Source organism: Dermacentor albipictus, chromosome 1, assembly GCF_038994185.2.
Source record: "Dermacentor albipictus isolate Rhodes 1998 colony chromosome 1, USDA_Dalb.pri_finalv2, whole genome shotgun sequence".
Taxonomy (NCBI): Eukaryota; Metazoa; Arthropoda; class Arachnida; order Ixodida; family Ixodidae; genus Dermacentor; species Dermacentor albipictus.
In genome coordinates this window covers 66,682,538-66,709,876 of record NC_091821.1, presented here as the reverse complement: position 1 = coordinate 66,709,876, position 27,339 = coordinate 66,682,538, and the positions used below count along the sequence as shown (strand labels likewise).

General features: G+C 48.2%; 1 protein-coding gene across 2 annotated transcripts in view; it reads right to left on the bottom strand.

Annotated features, from left to right (window-relative positions):
• Positions 1-14,474, bottom strand: part of LOC139047769 (uncharacterized) — a 110,518-nt gene extending 96,044 nt beyond the window's left edge. Inside the window, exon 1 of one of the 2 annotated variants that reach the window (XM_070521815.1) lies at positions 13,805-14,474. In XM_070521815.1, the coding sequence (XP_070377916.1) occupies positions 13,805-14,068 (264 nt within the window). In that variant the 5' untranslated portion in view covers positions 14,069-14,474. The remainder of the gene's footprint in view (positions 1-13,804) is intronic. The other variant, XM_070521813.1, reaches the window with a different exon arrangement.
• Between the last annotated feature and the right edge of the window lie 12,865 nt (positions 14,475-27,339).

Below are 27,339 nucleotides of genomic sequence, written 5' to 3'. Positions count from 1 at the left end.
TGCCAGGGAACTTCGCCTACACGCACGCAAAAAGTCGCAAGATCTCTGGAGCTCAGGCGCCTTCAACTGCCGATTATATACACTGGACCCCACGCTACGGCTACAAGTGCCATCTAGCCTTTCCCGCGGTGAAGCAACCTTGCTGTACCGCTTGTGGCTGGGAGTAGCATTCACAAACTCATATTCCTTTCGTTTGGGAATGGCCGAGAGCCCGATGTGCGATTCCTGTGGGTGTGAGGAGACCATCGAGCACCTATTGTGTACCTGCCCCCGCTACGATGTACAACGCCTCTCTCTGCAGGAAACTTTGCACCGACTAGACTTACGACCTTTCACCGAGTCAAAGATACTCGGACCGTGGCCACACCCGTCATTGGCACGAAAAGCGAATCATGCATTACTGCAATACTTGAGGTACACCGGTTTAAGAGACCGTTTATAGTGTCCCTGTGCGTAGTGTCCCTCCCAGACGTACTCTGTGCTTACTCTCTCCCTTTTTTCTTCTTTCTATTCCCCTTTCTCCCACCCCCAGTGTAGGGTAGCAAACCGGATACTCTTCTGGTTGACCTCCCTGCCTTTCCTGTCCTTGCTTTCTCTCTCTCTCTCTCACTTAAGCATTCTTTTACACAATTTTGCAGGTGGTACGACAAATAGCAAATGAATATAAACTTTGTAGAAACAGTCACTTTATGTTCGAGTAAGCGTACTTCTGTTTCTTTGTTTGCCTATTCGTTTAATGGCTCTTCCCTTGAACGGGTGTCTGAATACAAGTACCTTGGCCTCATCTTCACACCTAAGAAGTCACGGTCAAGGTATATCGAATACACATGCAATAATGCACTGAAGAAAATAGGCTATCTAAATCGTACATTGCAAAAAGCCCCGCGTGAAACAAAATGGCTGCCACACAAATCGCTCGTGCGACCCATTCTCGAAGATGGTTGCCCCATCTGGAACCCTTATAAAGTATCTGACATTAACACCCTCGAATCAGTTCAAAAGAAAGCAATCCGTTTCATATACCGCCGTTATGACTGGGACTTCTCACCCTCATCTCACATTGTTGCACTACGTCTAAAACCTATGTCCGAGCGGCGTCATCGTAAATGCCTTAAATTGTTGCACAATCTCATTAACACCCCACGCTGCTCATTGAAGAACAACTATCTGTCTCCTGATAAATTGAAACCTACTAGGAATAGCCACAAACTTGACCTTGCACCATTTCAACCGCGTACTAATCTATTTAAGTATAGCTTCTTTCCTCGTACAATTGAAAAATGGAACTTACTGCCAGCTGAAACTAGGTTGAAACGAGTTGAAACTAGGCCTTTAGACGAATTTTGTATAAGTTAACTTGATTCATGCTGTGTTTATTATTACTCATTGTATGTTTTCTTTTGAAGTTATCATGATTCCTATGGTGTCTAAGTTGATTTGTGCAGAAGAACGTTTTCTTATATGCAATGTACAAACCCACTCCTGCGATAGTCCAATTGGGCTGCAGTATGTGTAAATAAATAAGTAAATAAATAAATAAATAAATAAATAAATAAATAAATAAATAAATGCTTTCGCATTAATAAAGTGCTTAGTGAAGGGTCATTTAGGCACTGACATTACAAACTAACTGTAGCAGTAACTGTAAACGAAACATTTCACCTTAAGCACGTGGCTTAGAACACAACACAAACAAATACAGCTAGCAACAGCATTTACTCAATCCCGGCGCCTTAACAATTTATCATTACCTTTTCACGTAGCATAAAAAAGAATCGGCCCGAAAGATGAACGGTTCAGTTACAACAACTCGCCGTAGATTAGCGAGAACGACAAGCCGTTATCGCTATTTACGGCGTCACAGATTCCTCACAACAGATGAAAACGATTAGTTGTGTTATTTATATTACGCCCCATCGCACGCGATGGTACCTTCATCAGATCACACATTCAGTCTTTAACTGCACCATCTCTCTCACCTACGCTGCTGCATCACGTTACCGTACCGATACTCCTGGCCCCCTTGTAGCTCCTGCTGCTCTTCCAAGGCTGCAAATCAGGTTCCCACGCGCTGTTCTCCGTATAGCCATAGCGGGACTCTGAGGATCCGTTTCCTATACCGAATGCGTAGCTTTCGAACTGCGTCCAGGGGCGCCAACGAGCGAAAAAGAACAGTTTTCGGATCTCATCTTGGCAGCGTGAGAGAGCAGCAGCACGAAATTGGCCTCCGTCCGACCCATAGGAAAAAAAAAAAAGGAAGAAAAATGAAGAACCGATCTGGGTGACGGCGGTAGCGCAGGCCGGGCGCGGAAGCTGTTGTGCGATCCATTACGGCTTTACGACCAATTAGGCGCTTTTCTGCCCGCGGGACGACGACGTCGCGTCTGCTGCGCTCGATCGCGACGCGCCGCACCACCCCTTGGAGAGCGGCGCTCGTGCGCGTGAGTGCGCGCGTATGCATACTACGCTGACGGAGAACCAGAACTCGGGCGAGCCGACAAATTGCTTCTGGACATTGCGTGGCGGAGGCCGAGCCACCGGCGCGGTTGTTCAGACTGCAGCTTCCGCCGCGCTGCAGCCAGGCCCGGCCTTGACCCGGCTCCGCTGAGGCGATCCGGGACGCGGGATTAATTCCTCCCCGATGGGCGGCAATGTGATCGGTCGCCTCCGTTGTGCGCGCGCATGCAGAATGTATACTCACGCCCCGGCATTGTACGGCCGCGGGCGATGTGTGGCGCCCCTCTTCCTCCGCAATTTCCTTGCCTGTATAAGCAGGTGGGATTCGAGAGCGCGCCGTTATGACGGAGTTGCCGCTGCTTCCTGGCTCGGATTGCGCGTACACCGCGCTCGATGATGATGGGAGGTTTTTTTTACGTGCTCGGACTCGTCGCTCCTCTTAACGCGAGCGCAGCTCGGAGAGGTGTCGTCGAGACGGCGCCGAGACAGCGAACGGCCGGGGGCTAAATTGGGCAGCGCTTCGCCGGCCGAACAACCCTTTTCCCGCGAAACTGCGTCCTCTCACGGCGTCGCGCCCTTAAACCTTGCAAGCACTTGCGCAGTAATTGAGCGTGCGACGCCGTAAGTCGTTGCTACGCACATTTCTTGACGCACTATAGTATATGACCCAGCATAGCGCATGCATGGACCTTTCGTTAAATTAATTAATTAAATTGTGGGGTTTACGTCCGAAAACCAAAATATGATTATGAGGCACGCCGTATAGTGGGGGACTCCGGAAATCTGGACCACCTGGGGTTCTTTAACGTGCACCTAAATCTAAGTACACGGGTGTTTTCGTATTTCGCCCCCATCGAAGTGCGGCCGTCGTGGCTGGGATTCGATACCATGACCTCGTGCTTAGCAGCCCAACACACCATAGCTGCTAAACAACCACGGCGCGTCGGACCTTTTGTTGAGGCGCATGTTTCACCGTAAGTGGTCGGTAACTGCCCTAACTTTAATACACGAGGGGAAAGAATGATTTGCATAAACATGCTGAACATTGTTACTGAACGAAGAAAGGAGAACGTCAAACGTTGTAGCCGCGTCGTGAATGACACAATATTGCGCAAACCGGTGGCAACGTTGAATCACACTCCAACGGAAGTATGAAATATTACGTTGTGCTCATATCAAGAGAGGAACGCGAGATACAGCGTGGGTGAACCGAAAGCTGCTATAGCGGACTTTAGTGAACTGCAATTCTGCAGCTAGTCGGGAAGAAGAGTTTTTCTGCTGTTAAAGCACTAATTTCTTGTCAATAACCTGCCGCTTTCATCAAAAGCGAAATGCTATTTCACAATACAGAAAACATTCGAAAGTAATTAACTTTGTTTTTTCATAACTTACCCTGCATTGACGTCTGTCAAGTTAAACACCAACCAGTGTTTCTCGCATTGGTACTTGCGCAGTGTGCCAAGTATAAATGCGAGAAACGGCGTCCTTTCATAATCGCGTAGTCAAAACACGTAAGTTGCTTTCCGCATAAAAGTGGCGCTAATTAGGGGTAAAAGCCAAAGAGAACTCATAGTTCGTTGTAGCGTGCATTAATTAAGCAACTCGCTCCCTGTGGTTACATTAAAGGAAAACTTCATTCACTGGCCACACAGAACAGCCTTCTCCTATGGGCAGTGGCTGTGACACACGCAGAATCATGGGTGATGGCCCACTTCATAGAACTCAATTGAAACACCCGTCTTATTTTCACATTATCGCTCTGTCAACACTTTTTTGAAAGAAGTCGTACAATGACAGCGTACCTTATCATCAGTAGTTGTAATAAGGCCGAAAAAAAAAAAAGGAGGTTACAACTAACTGCACGTTGCCGCAGCGGTTGGCAGTTGTGCGAGTTCGATCTCCTTTCCGGTGGGCAAAGTTGCACATGCTGCTGCTGCTGATTGCTAATGGCATTCCTTTTAAATCTGTGTGGTGATAAGCAGAAACCTAGCATTTGTAAGCTACTTACGAGCTACTCTATCGATATCTAGCACCTCGCCTATCAGCTTTATCTCGTAATGTTACCCGTGCCCTGTGACGATCGCGCCCCATCTCTTCTGTGGCTTTTTTTTTTCACCCAAACTCCAAACGTCTCTTGGTTATCTCGACTGCTGACCCCTTAACGCTCCCATCAGCTTTGAACCCCAGCGTTTCTGGAAGGTCGACGTTCCCTACGGTTCTGGCTGAGTGAATATCTTGATATTTGATTGCTACGTGCTGAGGAATCTCCGTATTCTTTTTTGTTATGTAGCAGACAAATGCCTCACCCTGCTGCGAATATTTGCTCTTGCATGTAGTTGTCCTCATGCAGTGAGCCTGCTCATTTCTCTCAAAAACAAGACACTGCTATCGTAAAAATTTTTCTTTCTTGATTTTCTTTCTCACCTAAGGTGTTTCGATAGCAGCGCCGCCATTCACGCTGGTTCACTCTTTGAGCAGCCCGCGCCACTGTGTACCACAATGGCGTCCCAGACAATGATCGGCGTGTCTCCTTGTGTCACTGGTTTTAGGATGAAACTTAAACATCTTGGCAAATAGCCAAGATGTCTACATTATTATTAATTAATAATTAATTATTGTTATTAATATTATATCTACCAGATATAATAACTTAGCCCGGAACAACGAGCTTTTATTTTTCGATAAGCCTAAAACTTAATTTCACATACTAAAGGCCGTTCAACTGTGACCGGCTTCCTGCTAGCGTGGCACTCATTCAAGGGTCAAATATAGAGGCAATTCCACCTTCCATTTAACCGCAAGGGCGCGGCTATGCGGCGGGTGTACCTTGGGTGGATACGACAATGGCGAACGTGTCACCACCCTAAAAAGTGAGAAGCAGTGCTATCGAGACAGCCTATTGTGATGTTGATTTCTTACAATCCCCTTTGAAACGGGCCAGTGACCAATAGTCACCTAGCCTGCTTGAGTCATAGCTAGAGCTTGAGCTACACAAGCTTTTTTTCATTCTGGGCTTTTTGCATACATCTCTTTAATCTTTTTTTCTCTTCCTCAGAACTTCCCTATCTACCTTGTGCCACTCTACGCCTGTAACGGATCCGCTCGTACCACTGGCTTTCCCGCTTCTTTTTTTTACACCAATACTCTAAGGGCCAAACAATGAAATTTTCCTTACCTCAGTAAGGAAGCCTTCATTGCGGTGAGACCACCTCATGTCACTCTGAAAGCTTCCTTACTGAGGGGCCCTCGCTGAAGGCTTCCTTGGTGCTTCCTCAGCGTAAGGTTGCTCCGAAGCTACCTTCATGCGTCCTCACGCCGCTCCTGGTCCTGAACGGACGCTTCACCTCACTGCTTAGCTACGTGACGCTTACTTGCGCATGCGCGCTGTTGCCCACCTGCGGAGAAGCGCGAGCTCGGTATGTCGTGCCAAGCATCTTCGTTTCAGTTGCGCGTGTGGCATGATAGCGCTGCTAGGCGTTGCTAGGCGTTGCACGACGCCGGCGTGCCAGCGTTGCTGGAGCACATCAAGTTTTGCACTGTGATCTGGTACTTTTTTGCGTTTCGTGAACAAAACTAGAAGAAAGCGTCCACGCATCTCTATATTAGCTCTTCAATTTAAAAATTGTGCGACGATACAACATTTCTTTATCGAATGATGGTGTTAGCGTAAAGCTTTTAAGCGATAATCTCGAACCCAGGCATGCGGCAACCGCTCCTTACGTGAGGACGGGCGAAGGGAGCTTTCAGAGTACGCTTGCTTTCTCCATCGGTCCTTCGCTGTAAGGAGGCCTCACGTAAGGTTAGGAAGCGCTCGAAGGAAAGGAACGTTTCATTGTTTGGGCCTAATTGTCTCTCGCTTATTTCGACTGCTGAGTGGTTGGTACTTCCATCCACTTTAAGTCCGAGCGCTTCAGACAGGTGTTCGTTACCTACCTACGGGTTTCACTGGGTGAATCCGTTCGCATTCCGTTAGGATGTGCTGACTTGTATCCAGATTTTTGCTGCAGTATACACGTGCCTCATCTAGTTGCGAATATTTGCGCGACTCTTCGCAACTGAACCGCCCCATAGCGGCTCCTCCATGGAAGCTCTCTGGTGCCACCACGGTCGCGCAATGTTTTCAAGCATTGGGTCAACTTTCGCCGGTTATATCGGGCCGCACCTTGCGATGAGGTCTTACACCCAGCACGAGCTGTTACGTATTCTGCGTCCTTGCGGTGATTTGCGTGTTTTCTGCAAGCTTTCCTTTGAGCATACTATAAGTCTTTACTAGCCGTGTTTATATGAATGCGACAGTGGCACATCGCGTCGCACTTCTAGCGCATCGCACCATGTACACAGTGGCAATGCGCTAGGAAGACGAATTTCATTTCACTTCATTTCATTTTATTACCCTAAAGACCCACGAGGGGTATTACATAAAGGGTGGGCACATATATTTTGGTGAGCAAATGTTAACACAACGAAACATGACTGGTAACATTACTGGCAAAGTTGGATGAGCACGTGATGGCTGCGATGTCGTTGGGTAGGTCGCCTCAGTCTGCTGCAGTACGGGAAAAATGATGCGGCAAAGGTGGTAGTTCGGGCACGAGGTCGGGAAACTTGAAGCGGATGGCGAGTGCGATGAGATATGCGGGCTGGAGGGACGATGAAAGGTGCGCGGCCTAGTGAACTATGGAAAAATTTATGAAACAAGCAAAGGCTGGCAATGCGGCGGCGAAGTGATAAGGGCAAAAGTCGGATTGATCTTTCAAAGCTGACGCACTGATGTCATAAGAATATGATGAATGGATGAATCTGGCTGCTCTGTTTTGGACTTATTCGAGTGCATTTATAAGGTAAGCTTGGTGCGGGTTCCAAATGGGTGAGGCAGATTCTAATTTTGACCATTTCGTCCACGAATCGCAGTAATGCTCCAGAAGACGGTAGACTGAAACGAGTGACTCAAGTGGTGTATACATAGGCTGGTGTATCGAAGGGGGTTAAAGAAGAACTGATGGAGTGGAAATGACATCCCGAAGGTGACGCCGCACAGTAGGGGCACGATAAAACTATAAATAAACGATAAAGAATGGTGAAGAAGCGCTTTTCACACACTCCCACGAGTTAATCAACCTCCTTGGTTAATCACGGCTTGTATTACCAGACAGACACTTACCTACGTGCATCTCTGTGTCTTGGTGTGAAATCTGAATATCCTGGCATATTATATTGGGAAGAACGTCATCAATATTCGGAAAAAAATGTTATTTTCGTTGGAAACAACCAGCTTCTATTTACTAATCAGCCTAGCATTAAAATAAAAGAGCCAGATCACTTAATCTTTAAGCGGAGATCACCTAACAAGGCGCTATTTCAGGTGAAGGAGGGGCCAGCATTGGCTTCACCTTTCCTGATAAGAAGCTACGGGAGCTTCCACTTCAGAGTAGTTTTTCTTTAACGTCCTCTGGTGTGTCACATATCGGTGGAAAGAGGGAGAATGAAACGGCTGCCGAGTACGCCCCCCCCCCCCCCCCCTCCTCCGCTCCCGAAGATCTTTAACTCTCGAGCGCCAGTGGTAGTCGTCCTAGCTGTTCGTGCCATCATCACCAAAGACGGGTCCTACTCGCCCAGGACACTGCTTTCTTTTTTTTTTTATCTCGACGGAAACTAAGCACGCTCGTCAGTCTATTTCAGGGAATGCGAGTTGAGCTTGGGCATTAAAGCTTCGTATTCCATGTTAACATTAATTTTGCTAGTATGCATTAAGACAGGATTAATTGGTGGGTATATAAGTTGGGAGGGAAAGCCTTGTTCTCAATGCAAGCCTTCTTCTTTAATGTTACACGAGAATATAAATAGTTGTATCACACAGGACTTTCTTTGTAAAGTAGATCGGCAAAAAAAAAGGAAAAAAAAGGAGGGGGGAAGAAATTGCGTGCACTTTTTTTTCTCGCAATGAATCCCAGAATTAAAGGGTTAAAGCAAGAGTGCAAAACAATCCTCCCCTCCTCCTCCCCCCGATCCTATCATAATTCAACGTATTTTTCCCACCTCGTTCACACTCGGGCAAAAATACGCTAACCGCACCACAGAAGCGGGAAAAACATTAAGCACTCAGGCGGTCGGCGCTATTCGTTCAGCGCACGGCTATTTCTGCCGTTGCTTTTTCTTCGCCAGGAAACGCGGCAGAAGTTGCACGGAGGAGCGGCCCGCGCGTTCGCGCACGAAACACCGTAGAAGCGCCGACCGAGTGATGCGCCGTTCTTGCAGCGAAAGCGTGAGCTGTGCCACGCATTCTGGCGAGCTGCGCGTCGACGTGGGGGCGGCAGGAAATGTGAACGACGCAGTCCGCCGGCTTTGGACGATGGGGAGCCTCTCGAGCGCGCATAGCGCTTGCCGTTGGAACCACGCGCCGAGCTCTTACTCGCAATAGAAAGTCAAAGGAAACGGAAAAGTCAACCACGGCCATTTGCGCAGCAGAACGCCTCGCATTATTCGGCAGTTGTCACTCCCATTAACGCCCGAGGGATGATCACCGCGACGAACTAAACACACTGAACAAGATTGGTCGGCAAGGCGCCGGTAACTCCTTCCCCCTTTTTCACTCGTGCGTACTGAGAGTAGTCTATTATAATTTTTGTTCTTCCTGCCTGGGAGACCCTTTTGTTATCGTAATTATTTAGTACTTGAAAAGGAATGAAAGAAAACGCTCAATGACCTTGGCGTTGTTTTCTTCGTTCACTGCTGCTGAAATATCACGTCCTCTCTTCCACGTCCGTCATGCGCGTAAGTTTACTCATTATAAGCCGTCAATAAATAACCCTCGTGGCTGCTAGTTTCCAAAGCAGTTGTCGCTGCGCGTATGGGTTTACTCGTGTGTCTTCATGTATATTTTGTTAGCATCATTCGTCTCCGAATAACCCCGGAAAATGACCGCGGGCGCAAGACACTTGTGAAGGGCTCGGCGGGCGCTTAAAAGCGGCCCATTTCCGATATGCTCTCAGGGGCTGTGCGCTGCACGGCAATTTCGGTGGATGACAAAAAAGAAAAAGAAAACGTAAACACATGAAGCGACGGAAGTTTCGGTGAGGATCCTTATCGACCGGATCAGTTTTCTCCATGTATGAAAGCAAGCAAGCCCGGAAAAAGATGTGCGTCCATGATGATGAACTATAGGTGCAGCGCCCGGTGAGTCAGATCACGCAATTAATTTGCTGTTTTCTACACTTAACCCCCCTCCCCCCTTCACCTCTCTCATTACGCTTTGTGCGCATTACCGTAAACATCGTTTCCATCGCGTGAGAAAAAAGAAAATGAGGCGAAATAAAGAATAAAGCGTTGGTGACACAAAAGAAAGGCAAACTTTAGAAAGAACAAAGTTGGTCTTTTTTCGAGATCGCCAGGCGTTCTTATTGCGCGCGGCAGTCTCCTTTCAGGGGCCGGTCAGCGTCTTATTACGATGCTGAATTGGGCGTCCATAATCGACTGCTATTATGCAGAACAGTGGCATTACACCACGTTATGAAAACGAGGTTTGTGTGTATTAGTGTAACGCTGACTCCACTAGCAGCGGCCCGAACTGAAACCGGAAGCTGCTGCGTCGGCGCGCAGCACTTGGGATAAGTACGCCTGGTCGCCTAATTAAAGGCCCATTTGAACACACGTTCTGTCAGTTGAATTGGCGTTTAGGGCTACCTCTAAATGCTTGTGTTGTTACAGATATTATATATATATACCAACCTTGCGTATAGTGCTTTCATGGTTTTGCTTTTCGGCATACCTGAGCGTTTAGTACACGCGCTATCGAGAATGCATCACGCGTTAGTGAGAATTTAATTTTATTCACCTGGTAGCACTGGATGGCTACCTGTGCTAAAATCTGTATAGACAGCTTGAAAGCGGCCCAGGTAGCCGTTACACGGGAGATACAGTAACGAAGCAAGAAGCAAATGCAAGAAGCCCATATAGAAACGCAAATGTGCTGCTGACAGAGTCAGCACCAGTAAAAGACGAAATGAACCAAGGAACTATATGAAACGGAAGGACAAGAAACAGATACAATTATAAGCGACATATATCAAACAGCTATCATAGCTTTTTAAGAAAAGGTTCTCGCAGTTGAGGTTTCGACGTGTGCTGTGTTTGTTTGATTTTGGATTGAAGGAGTGAACATCGGTGGCTGCAGCATTCGTAGTTTGTAGTGCGTAGGAAACGTGATAGACACCACATGTCCACGCTGCGCGTATATATAACAGGCATATGTTCATGTAAGGCCACGGTTCTTTCTAAAGACTGCCTAAATATTTGATTTAAATAATAAAAAGACGATAGAACACGATAGTCATACATGGTTTTTATGCTAATCACGTTAAATATTACAAAATCGTTAAAAGTACATACATGACATTCAAGCCTATCTTGAATAACATTGTTTACATTATTGGAACATTTTGTATGTTTGATTTAGTTGTTGTTAGCTAAACTAAGCTACAATAATTAATTCGAGAGACGGACAATGCAGTGAATCACGACAATATATTTGAAGTTTAACTTTTAAAGGAAAAATACCCATGGCACCACGACATTGCACCACTGGCTGACGCCAGACTTATACAGAGCTGTGAAATATGTGAATCCCATGTAATGTTTAAAGAAAATGTTACACCGAGCAATTTATGTTTACGAAGCCTTTCAGTTACATCCTCCCCACATATAATGACATGTTCTGTCCTCACTGCCTTGTTTCTGCCTTGAAAAAAAAATACATAACCTTAGTTTTTAAGGGTTAAATTTTAAGTGAGTTCAGCAGGCACCAGTTAACAAGTTTATTAAATATCTGGTTACATTCAGTTGCGAGTTTGTTTCCGTCAGGATTAGAAAGAAGCATTGTGCAGTCATCTGCATGTATGACGAACTTTACCATTGAATAAATATTTACAATGCTCTTTATACATGTATAAACCGGTCACTAAAGGTCATTACAGGGTTAAAATAATGCACGCAAAGAATACAAAAAGCATAACACGTTGCCTGTCAGCCTGGACTGAAGCATTTTGCCATAAAAGTAGGAGGTTCACGCCACACTGAATGAAGCACAAAAACAGAACTTCAGCTTTGGCTGTTAAGTTCTTTTTGTTGTTAATAGTGTTGTATAAGCCTGTGGAGTTTCAGCACGAGGCTTTTGATCACCATCTTCGAAAAGAGAGAAAAAAAAGAAAAGAAATAAAGCTCATATTTCGATAACACAATATTCATCCATGGAAAAAATAATTAGTTGTACAACGAGAAAAAAAAAAACATAGCCCGCACTCCACACATAGGTACAAGAAGCTGTCATTCAGGGGTCTAACACAATACATGCATTTATTTGCTATCTTGTTTTCCCTAAAAGAAATATAAACAATAACATCTTATGAGCTTCCTTCCCAAATGTCCTGAATCGCGCTCTGAGTTGTCGATAGGTTTGGTTTAGTACGCACATAGAGAGAGAGGGGGGGCGAGGGCGCTTAATTTTGATCAGAAAAAAAAAATTATGGGGTTTAATGTGCCAAAACCACTTTCTGATTATGAGGCACGCCGTAGTGGAGGACTCCGGAAATTTCGACCACCTGGGGTTCTTTAACGGGCACCTAAATCTAAGCACACTGGTGTTTTCGCCCCCATCGAAATGCGGCCGCCGTGGCCGGGATTCGATCCCGCGACCTCGTGCTCAGCAGCCCAACACCATAGCCACTGAGCAACCACGGCGGGTAATTTTGATCAGTGCAACGGGAGCGGATTGGAACAGGAGTTTAACGTGTTCCACCGTCAGAAATAATTAAACAGCATTAAGCTTCTTATTTTACCTCTACATGAGGCAAAATAACAAGCCAATAGAATGCTTTCAGGGTATCCTTTAAGCATGGAAGCTACCCTTACCCCAGCGATTACCGTTAAGTTTGACTTTAGTGCACCTGTGTTCAATGCCCTAGTATTCTACACTTTCATGAGTCAGCGTTGATATACTTTCTCGTAGTCGAAATTGCACCTTGCTCGATTTTATATCAAAGACATATTTCCCCACGTTTTCAGTAAGCGCCCTAACCAAATGTAAAAAAACAAAAACAAAGGGGTCGGGGTCGGGGAAGAAAGGTAAAAACGTATCCTATGTCCACGTTCGTCACCCTCCACTCCAGACAGTTTCTTGTAATCACAATGTACAGCATGAAGCTCGACCAACAGTTTCGCTAAGAAGCCTTTATCAGTAGATTCAGACACGGCCGTTGCTCCTATCAATGACAATTGAAGAAGAGAGAAAGAGACGGAGAGAGAGAGAGAGAGAGAGAAACGGAGAGAAGTGAAATGGGAAAGGCAGTTATGTTAACTGGAAGATAAGCTTCTGTGTTTGCTACCCTATAGTGGGGGAAAGGTATAGGAGGAATATGAAAAGAATAGTGCAGAACGAAATCAAAAGCAGGAAAAAAATTAAGATAACGAGAGAGCATTATTTCGCGTGTTTTCGCGCGAACGGCGTCAGAAACCCTCTCCAAATGTAATAGCAGTCGGAGAAATTCAGTTTATAGTTACCGCAAACCAATGATTTACAGCTGCATTCCACGATTGTGTGTTGCCGCAATCCGCTGTTTGTGCGGGCGTCACACGCGCATGCACAGCCACAACGAGAAAATGCTCGCGTCATCACGCACTACGACGCCCATTCGCGCTACCGTCACTCGTTTGCCAGTATCTCGCGTGCACAAGACTCCCTTTCACAACGCAGTTGCCCGCGGCAGTAAGTTTGACATTTGCAGGTTCCTTATCCATTGCTCAGTTTATTTTTATTTTCAGGAGTGTGATTTCTCTCTTCTTTCTCTCTAAATGTTAGCATTGCGGTATCGACGCTAGCTTTGTTTGGTCTTACAACTATGCTGCCTTTCTCCCTATCAGTACACGTCCACTGAGCTAGCTTACGCGCATGCCAGCGCACAGCGCCTAAACTAGCTCGGCGTGTAGAACGTAAACTGGTATCAGCGTACGCTGCGAAGGAGGCTCGCCCAAGCACTGGCATTTAAGCCATGACAGAGCGCTATCATTGCATGCGCATGTGCGCGTGAAATCAGTATGTTGCTGAAAGCAGCTAAGGCTATATCGGTTATATACACTGCTACCGGCTACGACGTCGCCAACGTCAAGCTACTGAGCCATTCATTGCCGCGCATGCCCTTCCTCCTACCGGCGACGTCACAAATGGCACTACGCAAAAGTGCGCTCTTCTACGCAGTGTTTGGAGGGTGCGCTCAGACGCCTCCAAAATGGAAACGGGGAAGGAGGAGGGGGTGTTCCGGCGGGAGAGAAGCGCCTATGGTGGTGCAGGGAGGCTTACTTCTGCGTCAGGTACCGCCGCCTGCCAGCGGCTGTGGCTTCCGGGGCCCGAGTGGTTTCTGTGGCGAAATGCACGGCGGCTGAACGCATCACGAGAGCTCAGGTAGCAGTATTCTTGGCGTTCCTGACGTTCCGGTGGCGGCTGGTGGCTGTGCTTGAAGTCGTCGCTCGGCGAACTCCAGTAGACGCCGGCACAACTTCTGACACCGACGCAGGAAGGGCCACGTTCCGCGCCGCCATGGCTGCTGCCGCATGCCTGTATCATGCTCGCCCGACGTGCAGGGGGTACTCGGCGCCGACGAAGGTCGAAAACTTGGCGTCGCAAGCTCCGCGCCGCGCGGTTATTGACACAGGGCGCTCAGAGGGCACCAAGAAACGCAGGCGCCGTGAAATGTGCGAGCGCTTACTCGCTTGCGCGCTTTTGACTCGCGACGCAGCGTCCAGGCGCCACTCGCGCGCGACGAACGCCGAAACACGCAAAACGTGTAGGCGTGACGCGTACGAACTCCACTACACTATACACACGCGCACGTACACTGGCGCGCCAGCGTTGCCGCGTTTGGCGCGCAGAGTTTCGCTGTAGTAGTGCTCGCGCTGGTTAACCTGACGCGCACCGCAGAGAAAGGCACGCGTTCGCCGGCGTAGTCGCGTGATCGCGGCGTTGTTCTGCACCGGCTCGCCACTGGCGCGCGCGTCACGGCCGAGGCAACAGCGGGCGGCCACGCGGCAGAGCGACAGGCGGCGGCAGCCTTGCGGGCGGCGTCGCTGCGGGTCCTGCAAGGGAGCGAGGAAGGACGCAAGATACAAGCAGAAAGGAAACGAGCGACAATAACAAAGTGCGGCGAATGAAGGAATAGGAGAGCGCCGGCGGGCCGCTAACGCCGACACAATGCGTCCGGCAACAGCTGTGAGCGTGTTCGAGGGCCGCTGCAGTCACGGTCGTGGAGCGCGTGCGTGTTTTTGCGACGTAGGGGGCAATTTTTTTCTTCTTGCGCACAACATGACAATTGACGGGGAAAAGCAATGCGTCTCTCACCCTCTGCCCCATCTTTCCATATAACGGTTGTTTACCGCTCCCGCGGCCATAGTGGTGTCGGTGCGAGACCGACGTATGTACTGTGGTCGTAGAATAAATATTTCTTAAAGTTAACTGCTCCCCTTGCTTAGGTGCTTTTCTTTAAAATACATTTTCCACAGGGCTCCTAGGGACAGTTAGTGGCTACCTGTGAGCGTAAAGCGTCGATTGCCTCAATGTCCTTGATCCGGATGATTGGTGGTACAGCTTCACAGCTGCCGCACCCACGCAGTTCTGTGTACTCCGGAATTCTGTGTGTCGTACTTTATTTTTTGGTCGTGTGCGTATAGCGCTATGGTCAAAACAAAAGCCTCCTGGGGATATATCTACTGACGGGGCTTTTGCCTGTTATAACAACAACAGTTTTTGCCTGTTGGACAGACAAGCGTTCGTCATCGAGCTGAATATCGCGCAGCTGTTTGGACAGAGAGAAAGAGAGAAGCGGGGGCTGCACATATGGCTGCACATTGCGCTGAAGACCTATACTCATAAGTGAAGAAGCGAAATAGTTCAGCATTAGGTGGTAGTTCGGTGCTTTGTTGTTGAATTGACACCATAGCGTGAACTCGTGTGTGGTTGTTTTCTCCAACTGTTAGTATACTTGACCGCCTATTAACGTTAATGTTGCACGCGATAAGGCTTCACGCAATTTTGTGTGTACGTTGATAACATCGTTTTTCAGAAGGTATAGGATACAAGGAGTAAACGGAAACTGCCTGCTTTCAGACATCCACAATGGCTGACCCACGCAGCTCTGCCTATCTGCAAGGGGCTGCTTCCAGGTGGTGGTGGTGATAAACTTTATTGAAAGGGGGAAGGGTAAAGAGGGACGTGGCTGAGCGTTAGGGCTCAAGTAAGGCCCTGGGCCTGCTTGGCCTTTTCCGCCCAGTCCACCAGTTCCAATTGTCGGTCGACGTCCCCGGAACTGAGCCAGGCTGTCCAGTCAGTCTCGCTGCTGACGGGGGGATGAGAGAACGGGAGCGAGGTGCATTCCCACATTATGTGTGTGAGTGTTCCTGTTTCTGAACAGAGCCTACATTTGTCGCTTTCCCTGCCCCCTGTGATTTTGTTAATGTATTTTGGGTGTGGGTATGTATTTGTCTGAAGTCGCCGAAACGCGACCGCTTGCGTTTTGTCGAGTTGCTTGGCCGGTGGTGGGAGCGCGCGACGCCTCAAGCGATACCGATGGGCTATTTCATAATAAGTCTCGCAGGGTTCCTCGTGTGTCTCCTCCTCATTCACGCCGTCCGCATCCGCGGACGAGGCTCGGCGCGCGAGATCTCGAGCCAAACTGTGAGCCGACGCGTTGCCGGGCACAGCCGCGTGAGCGGGGGTCCACACGAGGGTTTTCAAGCCGCTTAGGGGGCGTCGTGTGAGGACATGGTACGCCTGTTTGCAAATTCTACCACGGACGAAATTGCCGATGGCCTGCTTGCTGTCGCTGATGACGGTATTTGCGTCCGCATGCATGGCCATGGCAATCGCGGTTTCCTCCGCTTCCACCACTCGGCCAGCCGTGATTGTTGTATGTTCTAGCAGTCCTCCGTTGTGATCAGCTACCATCGCAGTCATGAGGTCGCCGCGAGGGTGTCTGGCTGCGTCTGTGTAGACCACTCCATCTTGCGAGCCATAGCGTCGCCAAATGGCTTCACTACGGGCCTGCCGACGGCCCTGATGGAACTCGGGGTCCATGTTGCGGGGTAGAGGTGGGGCATAAATATGCCCCCTCACCTTTCGCGGAATCGTAACGTACTCTGTAATTTCGGGGATAGCCTCGAGACTGAGCTTCCGGAGGACTGTGCGGCCAGCCGGGGTTAGCGAGAGACGACGGACTTGGGCTGTGTGGTGAGCGTCCAAGAGCTCCTCGATCGTGTTATGCATGCCTAAAGCCTCTAGCCTTGCGGTGGCCGCGTGGTCCGGAAGGCCCAAGGCTGCCTTTGTGCTTCGTCGGATCATGGTGTTTAATTTGGCTAAATCTGTGACTGCGAGTTTGACATATGGTGTCGAGTACATGGTTCTGCTGGTTATGTATGCCTGCACAAGTCGAAGCAGATCGCCCTCGCCCATGCCGTGGTGCCGATTAGCCACCCGGCGAATGAGCTGTAGTGTGTAGTTGGTCGCCCTCTGGAGTTTCTTTAACATGAGCCCGCAGCGCAGCGTGTTCTGAAAGTCTAGCCCCAATATTTTGATACTGGGGCGCTCCGGGATGGTAAGTTCTCCGACTTTAAGCTCAAGGAAGCGCCTTCTCCGTGGTAATCCCCTGGGACAGCTACTCCTGCTGGGCTTGATCAGGAGGTATTCGGATTTTTCCGGTGAGCACGTCAGGCCCCTTGACTCCGCATAAGCTTGTACGACGTCGATGCCGCGTTGCATGATCTCTTGAAGAGCTTGTGGATCATCCGCCGCTGCCCATAACGTCACGTCGTCAGCGTAAAGGCTGTGGTGAAGCCCAGGGATAGAGCACAGCAGTTCCGGGAGCCCGCGCATCGCCGCGTTAAAGAGAAAAGGGGAGATGACTGATCCCTGCGGCGTGCCTCGACTCCCCAGCTCTATAAATTCAGTTTCATGTTCGCCGACTTTGATCCGGCACTTCCGGTCGGTGAGAAAGTCTCGGACGTATTGGTACGCACGGTTTCCGACACCCAGTTGGGTCAGGCCCTCGAGCACCGCTGCGTGGGCGACATTGTCGAAGGCCTTCTTCAGGTCGAGGCCCAGGAGGCACCGGAATCGGCGAGCGTCCGCCGGACTTTCGGGTTGCATCACCTGCCTTTTTACCTGAAGGAGCACATCTTGGGAGGACAGGTGTGGCCTGAAACCAAACATAGAGTGGGGTAACTCGTCCCCATCTTCTACGTGTTCATTGAGACGGTCTAGGACCACGTGCTCCATCAGTTTGCCGACGCTTCCAATAACTCTGTAATCGCAGTACAACAGCAACAACAACAACAACAACAACAACAACAACAACAACAACAACGACGACGACGACGACGACGACGCTGATGATGATGGTGATTATGATGATGATGATGATGATGATGATGATGATTAGGAAGCTCTTCTGCTTTATATTCCCTCACAAACATCGCTGGGAAGTGAACTTTAAAGTTTACACCAGCCGTAAAGGAAGACAAAGAAACGAACGAACGAACAAAAAGAAAATGTGACAGACGAGTCTCGCGCATCCATTTGCCCTTTTCAATTACTGCTTACCAAATACCAGAAAAAAAATACAGCAGTTCATGTTCGCCTAGAAGTAGCGGGCAAAGACCTGAGCAACAACGGAAACATAGAGCAGCATTTGCAAGTTAGATTCGACCTGTTCCGTGACAGCGCTGACAGTATTCTTGACAGCCCCTCACGTGTTGCTGCCGTAGTTGCTGTTGGTTCCCTGCTATAATATTCATTTAAAGAACTCACGTCGCTTTGGTTACAGGCCGACGTTCGAGCGCCAATGAACTCTTCCTGTTGTCAGGCCCATACGGACAAAGAAAGTTAAATAAACGCAGGTAAATAAGAATTGCCTTAGTTAAAAATACAGTTAGTATAGGGAGCGGCCAAATATAGCGACCTTTTGAGCAGAGAAGAAACTCAAGAGAAAGGGCGCGAGCGACTTTTCCATGTCTTTTTCTCTTGTTCGCAGTAAATGTACCTTCGCGGAGAGCTTGAACGCGATGTTTGACGGCTAACGCAAATGAAAGTTCCACAGGTGGATGTGTCATAGAAACAAAAAGGCCCTCTAAGCCCATGACGTATATTAAAAAAAGAAAAGAAAGAACGGAACGCATAATTGGTCCGACTAAGCTTCTCCTCGACCTATTTTTGAGCCGTTTTTTTTTTCTTTATTTGCACTGCGTTGCTTTGTGCTCGAATTTTATCTGCGGCACCACACCATCAAGGATTTGGAATAAAAACTTTTTTAACGACATTAAAGTTGCACAGGAACTTAAATAGTATATGCTTGAGTGTGGTTGCACTCGCCACCAGCCCGTTTCAAAGGGGAATTCAATCATTACCATCATTACCATCCTAAGAAACTCAGTATTCACAAGCAACGTCGCTGCAATAATAGTGAGCCTGCATGGGCTGATCTGTGTAGACCATTTCGCTAGCATGGGAGATTGGCAGAGCCCGAAACAGGGAATATTGTAGGGAATATATCAAGCAGGAAGATTGCGGAGGGCACCCGAAAATCACGAAAAGCTTTCTTCCTGCGCCACGTATACTTCGTGTGCTTGCGCCTATTGAAAGTTAAAAAAAGGGGGGCGGGGGAATACATGGATCACGCTTTCTGCAACCGAGATAATATTAAATACTGTATGCTAAAAATAGCATAAATAAAATAAATCTAATATTTTGTTTTATTTAAATGTACACATTATCGCAAAGAACTAAAAGCCAGGCAGCGGTTTGCCGACATTTGCTTTTATGCGCTGGGTTATGCATGTAACAAGATGCAGACTTCCTTGAGCGACGCTGCTACTTCATTTTAGAACGAAGCTGTAATGGTTAGCCGATTCGTTCGTCCTGCTGTCCGTCTGTCGTCTGTATGCCGAATACTCCTCCGGCGCAAACCCATGCGCATGTGCGGAAACAAAGAGAAAGAGAGGCGCCCGATTGGCTGCGCCAGTCGTGACGTCGTTGCTCTCCGTCGCAGCCGAGCGCGTGTGCAGCAGTATATCTCCCCGCCCCGAAATTGGTAGGCCACGCGTCATACGTACTCCAGAGTAGCAGGGAGCTTTCGATCAGCAACACTGCGAGCAGAATTAGGAACGAGCTAGTCTACTCCGCGCCGATGCTGCAGCCCGGGCACAAGAACAGGCTCGTGTGGCTGAGTGCATGCAGCAACTGCGTACCGAGGATCCGGCAGCGTACCAAGCCGTCGTTTGATGAACCGTCGGAATTAACCCAGTGATAAACACATGGACCGCACGTTTCAACTTCACCGGTTCACTATCTGTACGGAGTGCTTGAGCGGTGATTTTTGTTTCTTGCTTTGCTCGTTGTAATACCCTGACCTTGGCAAATGACAGGTTGGGGACACGAAGAGGAAGGTGCAGTGACTAAGTACTGCGTGCCTGTGGATCAGCCAGGCTGGCGAAGGAAACCTGCTTTCAGATATGAAACTGGTATAATTACGTCTTGGTTGGCTCGTCCTCTAGCAAACATTCTTTCCTACCCTTCGTCTTTGTTTTAACGTCGACGTAATTCTCACCTGAGCGCCAGCCTGAAACTCGTTAGCTTTAGTCCTGGTAATTTTATTTATCATCATCATTTATTTATTGTCTCTTAAGGGCCCCAGGTTTGGGCATTACTTAAGGGAATGGTACCGAAAGAAACATATATGCGCAGTCATTTTATTAATTAATGAAATGCAAATATCAATATTAGCGAGAAAGTCGCTAAATTGGGCGAGTTCTTAGTGCCCTTAACGACAACTTTGCCGTCTTGTAGTCTCATCGACTTCAATAGTGACGTATATAGCCAGTAAATTGGCCTGGTAAAATTTCTCATGGGACTTCAGCTAAGTTGAATGCACCACGTGCCCCCCATTTTATCCCAAGTTGAATATATGCGCCTTCACATGTCGCTACTTCTGAATACTTATTAGGGATTAGCTTATTAGTGATCCGCCTGGTTGGCTTCAAAGCGGCTTCTTTGCGCAAAGCACGAAGAGATCAAGCACCGTTGAAAAAAAATTACGAGCTCTTTTTTGTTTTCTCATTCCGACCGTTGACTCGCTACTGTGAGGGATAATTTCAATCTATGGTTTAAAAGGTAACGAAGTTATCTAATAGAATGGGGGGGGGGGGCAGTAACGATAAAAGAAAATGAAAAAAAGGAAGAAAGTCACGCAAGTCATCATCCTCACGACATGGCAACTTTTCGCTAAATATGAAGTGTTTTGGGCCTCGACCTGGCTACATTTTAAAAAAAGAAGAAGAATTTACAGGCACTGGTTAGAATCTTCGGTCCTACGCCCGTTTGTACATGTTAGCTTCTAGCTCAACAACGACGAAAACACTTCGCGCTGCGTCGCCGTCGTCACCGTCACCTTCGGAGGTGCGTATGTTGCGCTGAAGCTAACATGTATACAACTCGCACCAACTCGACCAACAACACGTACTGATATACTCCGCTCCCCGCTGCCTTTCAAGCAGTTATGGTCGGTCTGGCACACACACCATACACGATGCACGAAACGTAGCATCGCAGTTACATACGAGGTTGAACAACTGAGGTGCCCGAGAGGCCCCATGGCCCCACGTTTGCGCGAATGCCGCGTGTCTCTTCATAAAAGCGATGTTCGTCGCGGTATGTCGGCCGAGAAAATCGGAAACAGATCGCTCTTTCGCCACAGGCAACGCGTTGGGTGACGCTCGAAAGCACGGCCGTCGCAGTCTGCCGTAAACAATCCTATCCAATGACCGCAAGTCACCGCGCGATGCGTCCGTTTTGCGAGCCCCGCGACAGCGGGTGGCCATCCGACACCGCAGGCATGTCGAACCACGGAGTTCCGTTGGTTGCACGTACGTGTAGCAGCGTAAGCTGGCTTTCCTTTTTGTGTGTTTGTGAATATTCTCTGCCTATTTGTTCACTCGTTTCGTAGTTCTTGTTTTTCTCTTTTTTTCCGTCTTTCTGGGAATGCATATACTATAGCGCGTCGTCGACGTTATTGCACTGCACACACTCGTTGGAGTGTACGGTCACATCCGGGACGCTGCGTGCTTGGCGTGCCTTTCTCTCTCGCGTACGGGCTGCGCACATTTCCCCGCACAACTCGAGGAGCACATTTTCCTTTTGTTTTTTTTTCTTTAACGCGCGACGAACACACGCCGCTGCGGCGAAAGCGACACGCGCCTCTCGATCCGCGACTCGTCCTTCCGCTGTTTACACTTCAACAACGCCGAAGACCCAAGTTTTCTCTGTTCCTTTCTGGGATACCCGACAGTCGCCTGCGCGAGGGATTTCTGGGCCGCTGTCACGCCGTGTTCACAGCAGTTATTCCCAACACGCGCTTGCGACAGCGCCATGTGTCAACTGCGGCAGCCACGGAAGAAGTGGGACGGGCTCTTTGAGGCCCTCTTTGCTTTCGCTGGCCTAGTTCACCCTGTATTCTGGGCTGTTCATTCTTTCGAACCAACATTCCAGTCAACCTTGTTGGCTCAAACATTGAGATAGCCGAAAATTCATTCATTCATTCATTCATTCATTCATTCATTCATTCATTCATTCATTCATTCATTCATTCATTCATTCATTATAGGCTTAACGCCACGATAGTAACATTCTCGGTTACTCGAGTAGAATTATGCTTCCAATATTAAGGTCCTTATCGTATAAAGAACAAAGAGAAATTCGGAAGCAGGCTTTTCCGCACATTACCTCTTATTGCGGAGATGCCAACTTTGGTGAACGCGCCTTAGCTAAAGCTGTGCAGACACCTCTGAAGCCGAGTTTTAAGGTTATGTAGAGGTTATGTAGAGGTTTTAAGGTTATGTAAATATTGTCATAGCAAACATTGATGCCTCAAAGTGGTGAGTTGGGCCATAATATAGCTCTACACTAACACAACTACAGAGAAATTCGGCACCGCAATCGTTCGGACACCTTTGAATTGTAGGTAGGACATGCATTTTTCTATACAAGTTGGATTGGATTCATTGAGAAAGCACACTGCGGTGTCTTCTATTGCAATTTGGGCGTCGATTGTGTTGTTCGGTAACATCTCAACGTTTCTTAAATCATACAAGTAATGTACACGTTCACTCATTTGCTCGATTACATAATTTCATAGTCATTTATTATACAAGCATCTCATCACGTTGTCGTATATTACAATACCCTCCCCCCCCCCCCCATCTGTCACCATGTACATAAGCGTGTTTTCTAAAAGCATTAAACAAGGTGTTAGTTTGGGCCACGTACGTCCACTTTTTTTTTCTTTTATGGGCGTTCTATAGTCTGTACATCAGTGTAATACTAAGCGCAATGCAATGATGAACGTCCACCAACTAGCCGCGTTCATTGCTTTACTGAAAGCATGGGAAGGCAAGCTGCGTCAGTGCCGGCTATCCCAAAATTTGAAATTCGTTATATGACGCATCAATAAAATAAGAATTAAATAAGACTAAGCAATACAAGGAACAAAAAGGAAATGAATGAAGAAAATGTTTATGTGAGAGATCTATCTTACAATACTCCTAGTGATGTGTCACCCACAGACAGAGCTCGTATATAGAGTGTTATTTTTTTTTTTAGCTGCACCAGATGTCTAAAAATTGCCTGTGGCAGATAGCACAATTCTAACCCTTGATCTAAATTACTCGATGAGGCCGCCGTTACTTCTAAGTAATATCGAATTGTTCAATTGAATGGTTACCATAATTACGCTAATTAACGTTTAATTTATTGTTTTCCGACACATATTTCAATCTACGAAATGTAGGTAGTGAGTATACAAAGCATATCGACTTAACCAATTATGAGGATGGCACCGATTTCCAGATATGCGCCATCAAACTTGCGGTAAAAATGCACTGTTGTCCCACTTACTTTGTAAAGAACGCGCTGTTTTACGCATTTAAGCACAAACGTAACTGGAACGGACACTTTGAAAATCAATATCTCGAAGCTGGCTTCGTCTTGAGAATTCGTTCCAAGTCTATATGCTTTGCATACTCACTAGCTACAATTCATAGATTGAAATATGTGCCGTAAAGTAAAAGTAAAAACTGAATTATCGCAATTATGTTAATCATTCAATAATGCATTTTTATTTCGCACAGAAGTAATGACCACCTCACCGAGTGATCTTGATCAAGGGTTATAATCGTGCTATCTGCCACAGGCAATATTTAAATATTTTAGTGCAGCTAAAAAAAAGCACCCTGCATAGGTCTCCTTCCTGATGCGACCTGCTTTAATGTCCCAGCACCAGGCTGGAGGACATCTGTACGCATTAGCGGTGGATGGCCGCACGGCCGCAGCTTACCACGTGCTGCGGCAAGTGCTCAATCCATAGCCGAATGTGATATAGAGGCGGATAAGGCTCCCAGGAGAGATTGCCCCCAAGCATTGAGGACTGCGAAGGCTGGGCACCTAGCCAGGAGCACTGCTCCTACATATTTTACCTGTAAGGTGCCCGGCAACAATGATTTACCACATTACTTCGCCTTCCACGTCATGGGGCATGTCCTGCAGTTAATCCACCTGTAATTTGAACGGGATTAGTGCCCAGAGACCCGGAAGGAAACGTGCGATACTTTCGCCAAAGCCACAATATAGACTCCATTCGAGAGGAGGACACCCTCGAACACAGCCGAGCACCAGGCACGGGACACCTCTATCCCTTAGTACTCTAATATGTTTATTTTGAAACCGTATGAGTACGGTGAGTTGCTTCACAACCAATAAAAAGAAGGAAGGGGGCGCGGAGTGGACGGGGAAAGGGGACTATCAAACTTGCAAACCGGATAACAAGCCTTGCCCAACAGCTTCACGTCCTTTCTCGCCTGCCCGCCCCGATGTCAGCAAGCACGCAGCTGTTTGTGGAACTCGCTCGTGCAAAGGAGCACGCAGTGGAACGGCGCAAGCTGGCGTTCCAAGCGGAGTGTATGGAAAGCATCTGCATCTCTCAGACGCACGAAGAACAAAGTGCCCTGAACAAATTCGCCTCCAAATTTCGCTCAAATTTCCGCACCTCAAAAAATCGCTGGAGCTGCCGCCCTTTAAATGACAAGATGAACTCATCAGCGTCACTTGTTTGTGAATCGAGGCAACAGCGTGAAAACGTGCAAATCACGTCGCTGTGGCGGCCGCATTTACGCTCGCGATGACTAGCCTCCATGAAATGTCGTGAGACAAGGACTCGTAACGGTGCTGGTTATTCACGGCAGCTTGTCTTCAATGGTGCCGTGTATGATGCCGTGTATGAGAGTGGCTCTGGGAAAATATTGTATACACTCTTGCTACCTTTACGAGTGCAATCTTAACAAGCCAGTTGGACCACATTCCGGGCGAAGAAAGCACAGTAGCGCTATATAGTTTAACAAAGCAAGCAGCACCTTGTAATGAGGCGCAAGCTCGCGACGGCAATAAAAGAGGCTGTGCCGACTCGCACTCTGAATGCGTGGGGAGGCGCTGCCGCATGAAATTAGGTATGCGTTCCTGAGCGCGTGCAAGACAATGGTTGGTACCCGGGCGGACGGCTTGCTTATACGTGTCGCCGCAAGTCCTTTGGCGCGTTCTTACACTGTGCGGCGCTGCTCCTGCGTTCTGCCGTGCAGTATGCGCTCGGCGATCCTAGCGTGCGCGTATGCGTGAGGCAAGAAGAATGCCTTTGTCCTGCGCTCGCGCCTGCGTCTGGGGCCCTGCGGCGAGCGCGTCGATGGCTTTTTCCGAGAACTGCAAGCGCGCGTTCAAGCGAGAACATGCGAGCGCGCGCGCTCCCCGGTTCTGCCGCTAACGAAGTGCCAGGCGGAAAAGAAAAGCAATCGCAGCCCACGCTTCGTTAACATCATGCCTCACAACGCAACCAGCGCGGCGCTGCTGTCTCGCTGATCTGCAGGTCACCCGTTGAAACGAAGAGCGCTGTTACGCAATGCAATCTCTCAGTAACTCACAGCGTTAGCGGGGCATGGCGATGGCAGCTTTAAGACGGCGACCACGGCACGACAACTACACACTGTTGGCTGATATCTAAGACAGCGAAAAGTTGTCTTCCGAGGAGAAGCGCTGATAATGGCTGTTGCGCTGAAAGCTCCGCTGCTAACGACCGTGCTTCACTTGACCTTGGATTGGCTTAGTTTAATGGCATTATCGACATTACAAATGGGACTTCGCGCAATTCTTTCCATCAGTGGCTTGGTCAGTCATCACAAGATGTCACTGAGTATAAAAGATATCCTTGTTGTGAGCCAGGTGCTGTAACCACCGCATCACGGCAGTTTCATTGAAGGGCCGAAATAGGGGAAACGTGTTATGCAACTCAACACACATGCGCTTAGGCAGTCACATGTGCCAATTAGCACGTGCTTCGCGGTAGGCTAGCCTGCCATTGCAAGCGCTGCGAATTTTTGAGCGATAAGGAAAAAGCCGGCTTTTTATCTGTAGCCCGGTTTCTCGTTCGATGAAAAGTCTGAAGCAGCTGTCAGAGGCAACGTCAGTGAATAAGCACTCTACACAGCGTAATGTGGTGTAAGCGCATCGCAAGTAAAAAAACGCGCTGTGAACGTCTCGCGTAAATGCATTTATCAGAGGTAACGTGGGTTTTTCTCAGCTATATCTACGTTAAATCTCGTTCGCTCTCAACAACGAGCATTTTTTAGCAGTATATGTCTCTGTGAATTGCACTACAACCTTGAAAATCAGTTATTTGTCTGCTTCTACACCCAATGTTATCTACATGTATCTCCTAGCTTCCACTAGAACACCTCCACCCCATGCTCTGGTGGCTCCTCGTGCAGCACATTTAGCCCATTCAGCAAATTTTCCTGCCCGAAAGCTAACACCTGATGTGTTACCAGCAAGGACGGCTCGGACGATGAGCCGTTTGGACAATAAAGTTCATATTTCCGTCTCTTTCGTTCTTAGCTTATCCATGACTACAATTTACAGTGCTGCACTTTGAGCGTTACACTACAGACTGGCATTACGGACACTCAAACTTGGTCGTTAAGGGCATCACTGCTTTGCGCTGTAAGATTGCTGTTCCACCTTAAAGTAGGAAGTGTGAGCGATAGTAGCCGCTTTATGGCCACATCTGTCGCAGAAAGCAGTCGAAGTGGTGCGCGAACAATCTATGAAGCAATGCCCGCACGAAATCGGGCTTTGATGCACGTATCCTGCCTGTCAGATTTGATAGTAGCTCGAAGCTGCCGGCGAGGATTGATTTCTTTGCGCATAATAACAATTTTTCGTGGCAGTATAACGTTGCCGAGCCCTTTCGGCACGTATGCACCATCCCTCTGCCAAATCATATTCACTGAGCATCCGTCCTGGTTGGCATTTTTTAACACCCCGTTGCACGCCGCCGCCATCGCCGACGAGCCGCTGCAAGCTAAGCAAGCGGAAACGGACCAATCGGATACGCCTGCACCACTCTCCTCACCCGGTTATTTACTTTCATTGCGCTAGCTTGGCCCCACAGAAACCCTCCCCGATTCTCCGCGCTCCATACCTCTTGTCAGCCAATTAGATCAGAAAAACTGGTCGGTAGACAATACTATTCGCTTTGCCATCAAACAAAATTCACTCCCTATAAACGAGAAGAGCGTTTGATTGCGCTGTTGAAACAACCTTGCGGGTCACCGCCCGTGGTTGTCTCGGTGGCTACGCAAATCTTGCCTCAGGAGAACGGAATTATGTCAGAAGGAAATTACGTTATATATCCTCGCTGGATACAGAACGACAGGACAGCGACGTTCATCTGCGACATCAGCACTTCAAAGCAGCCTCCA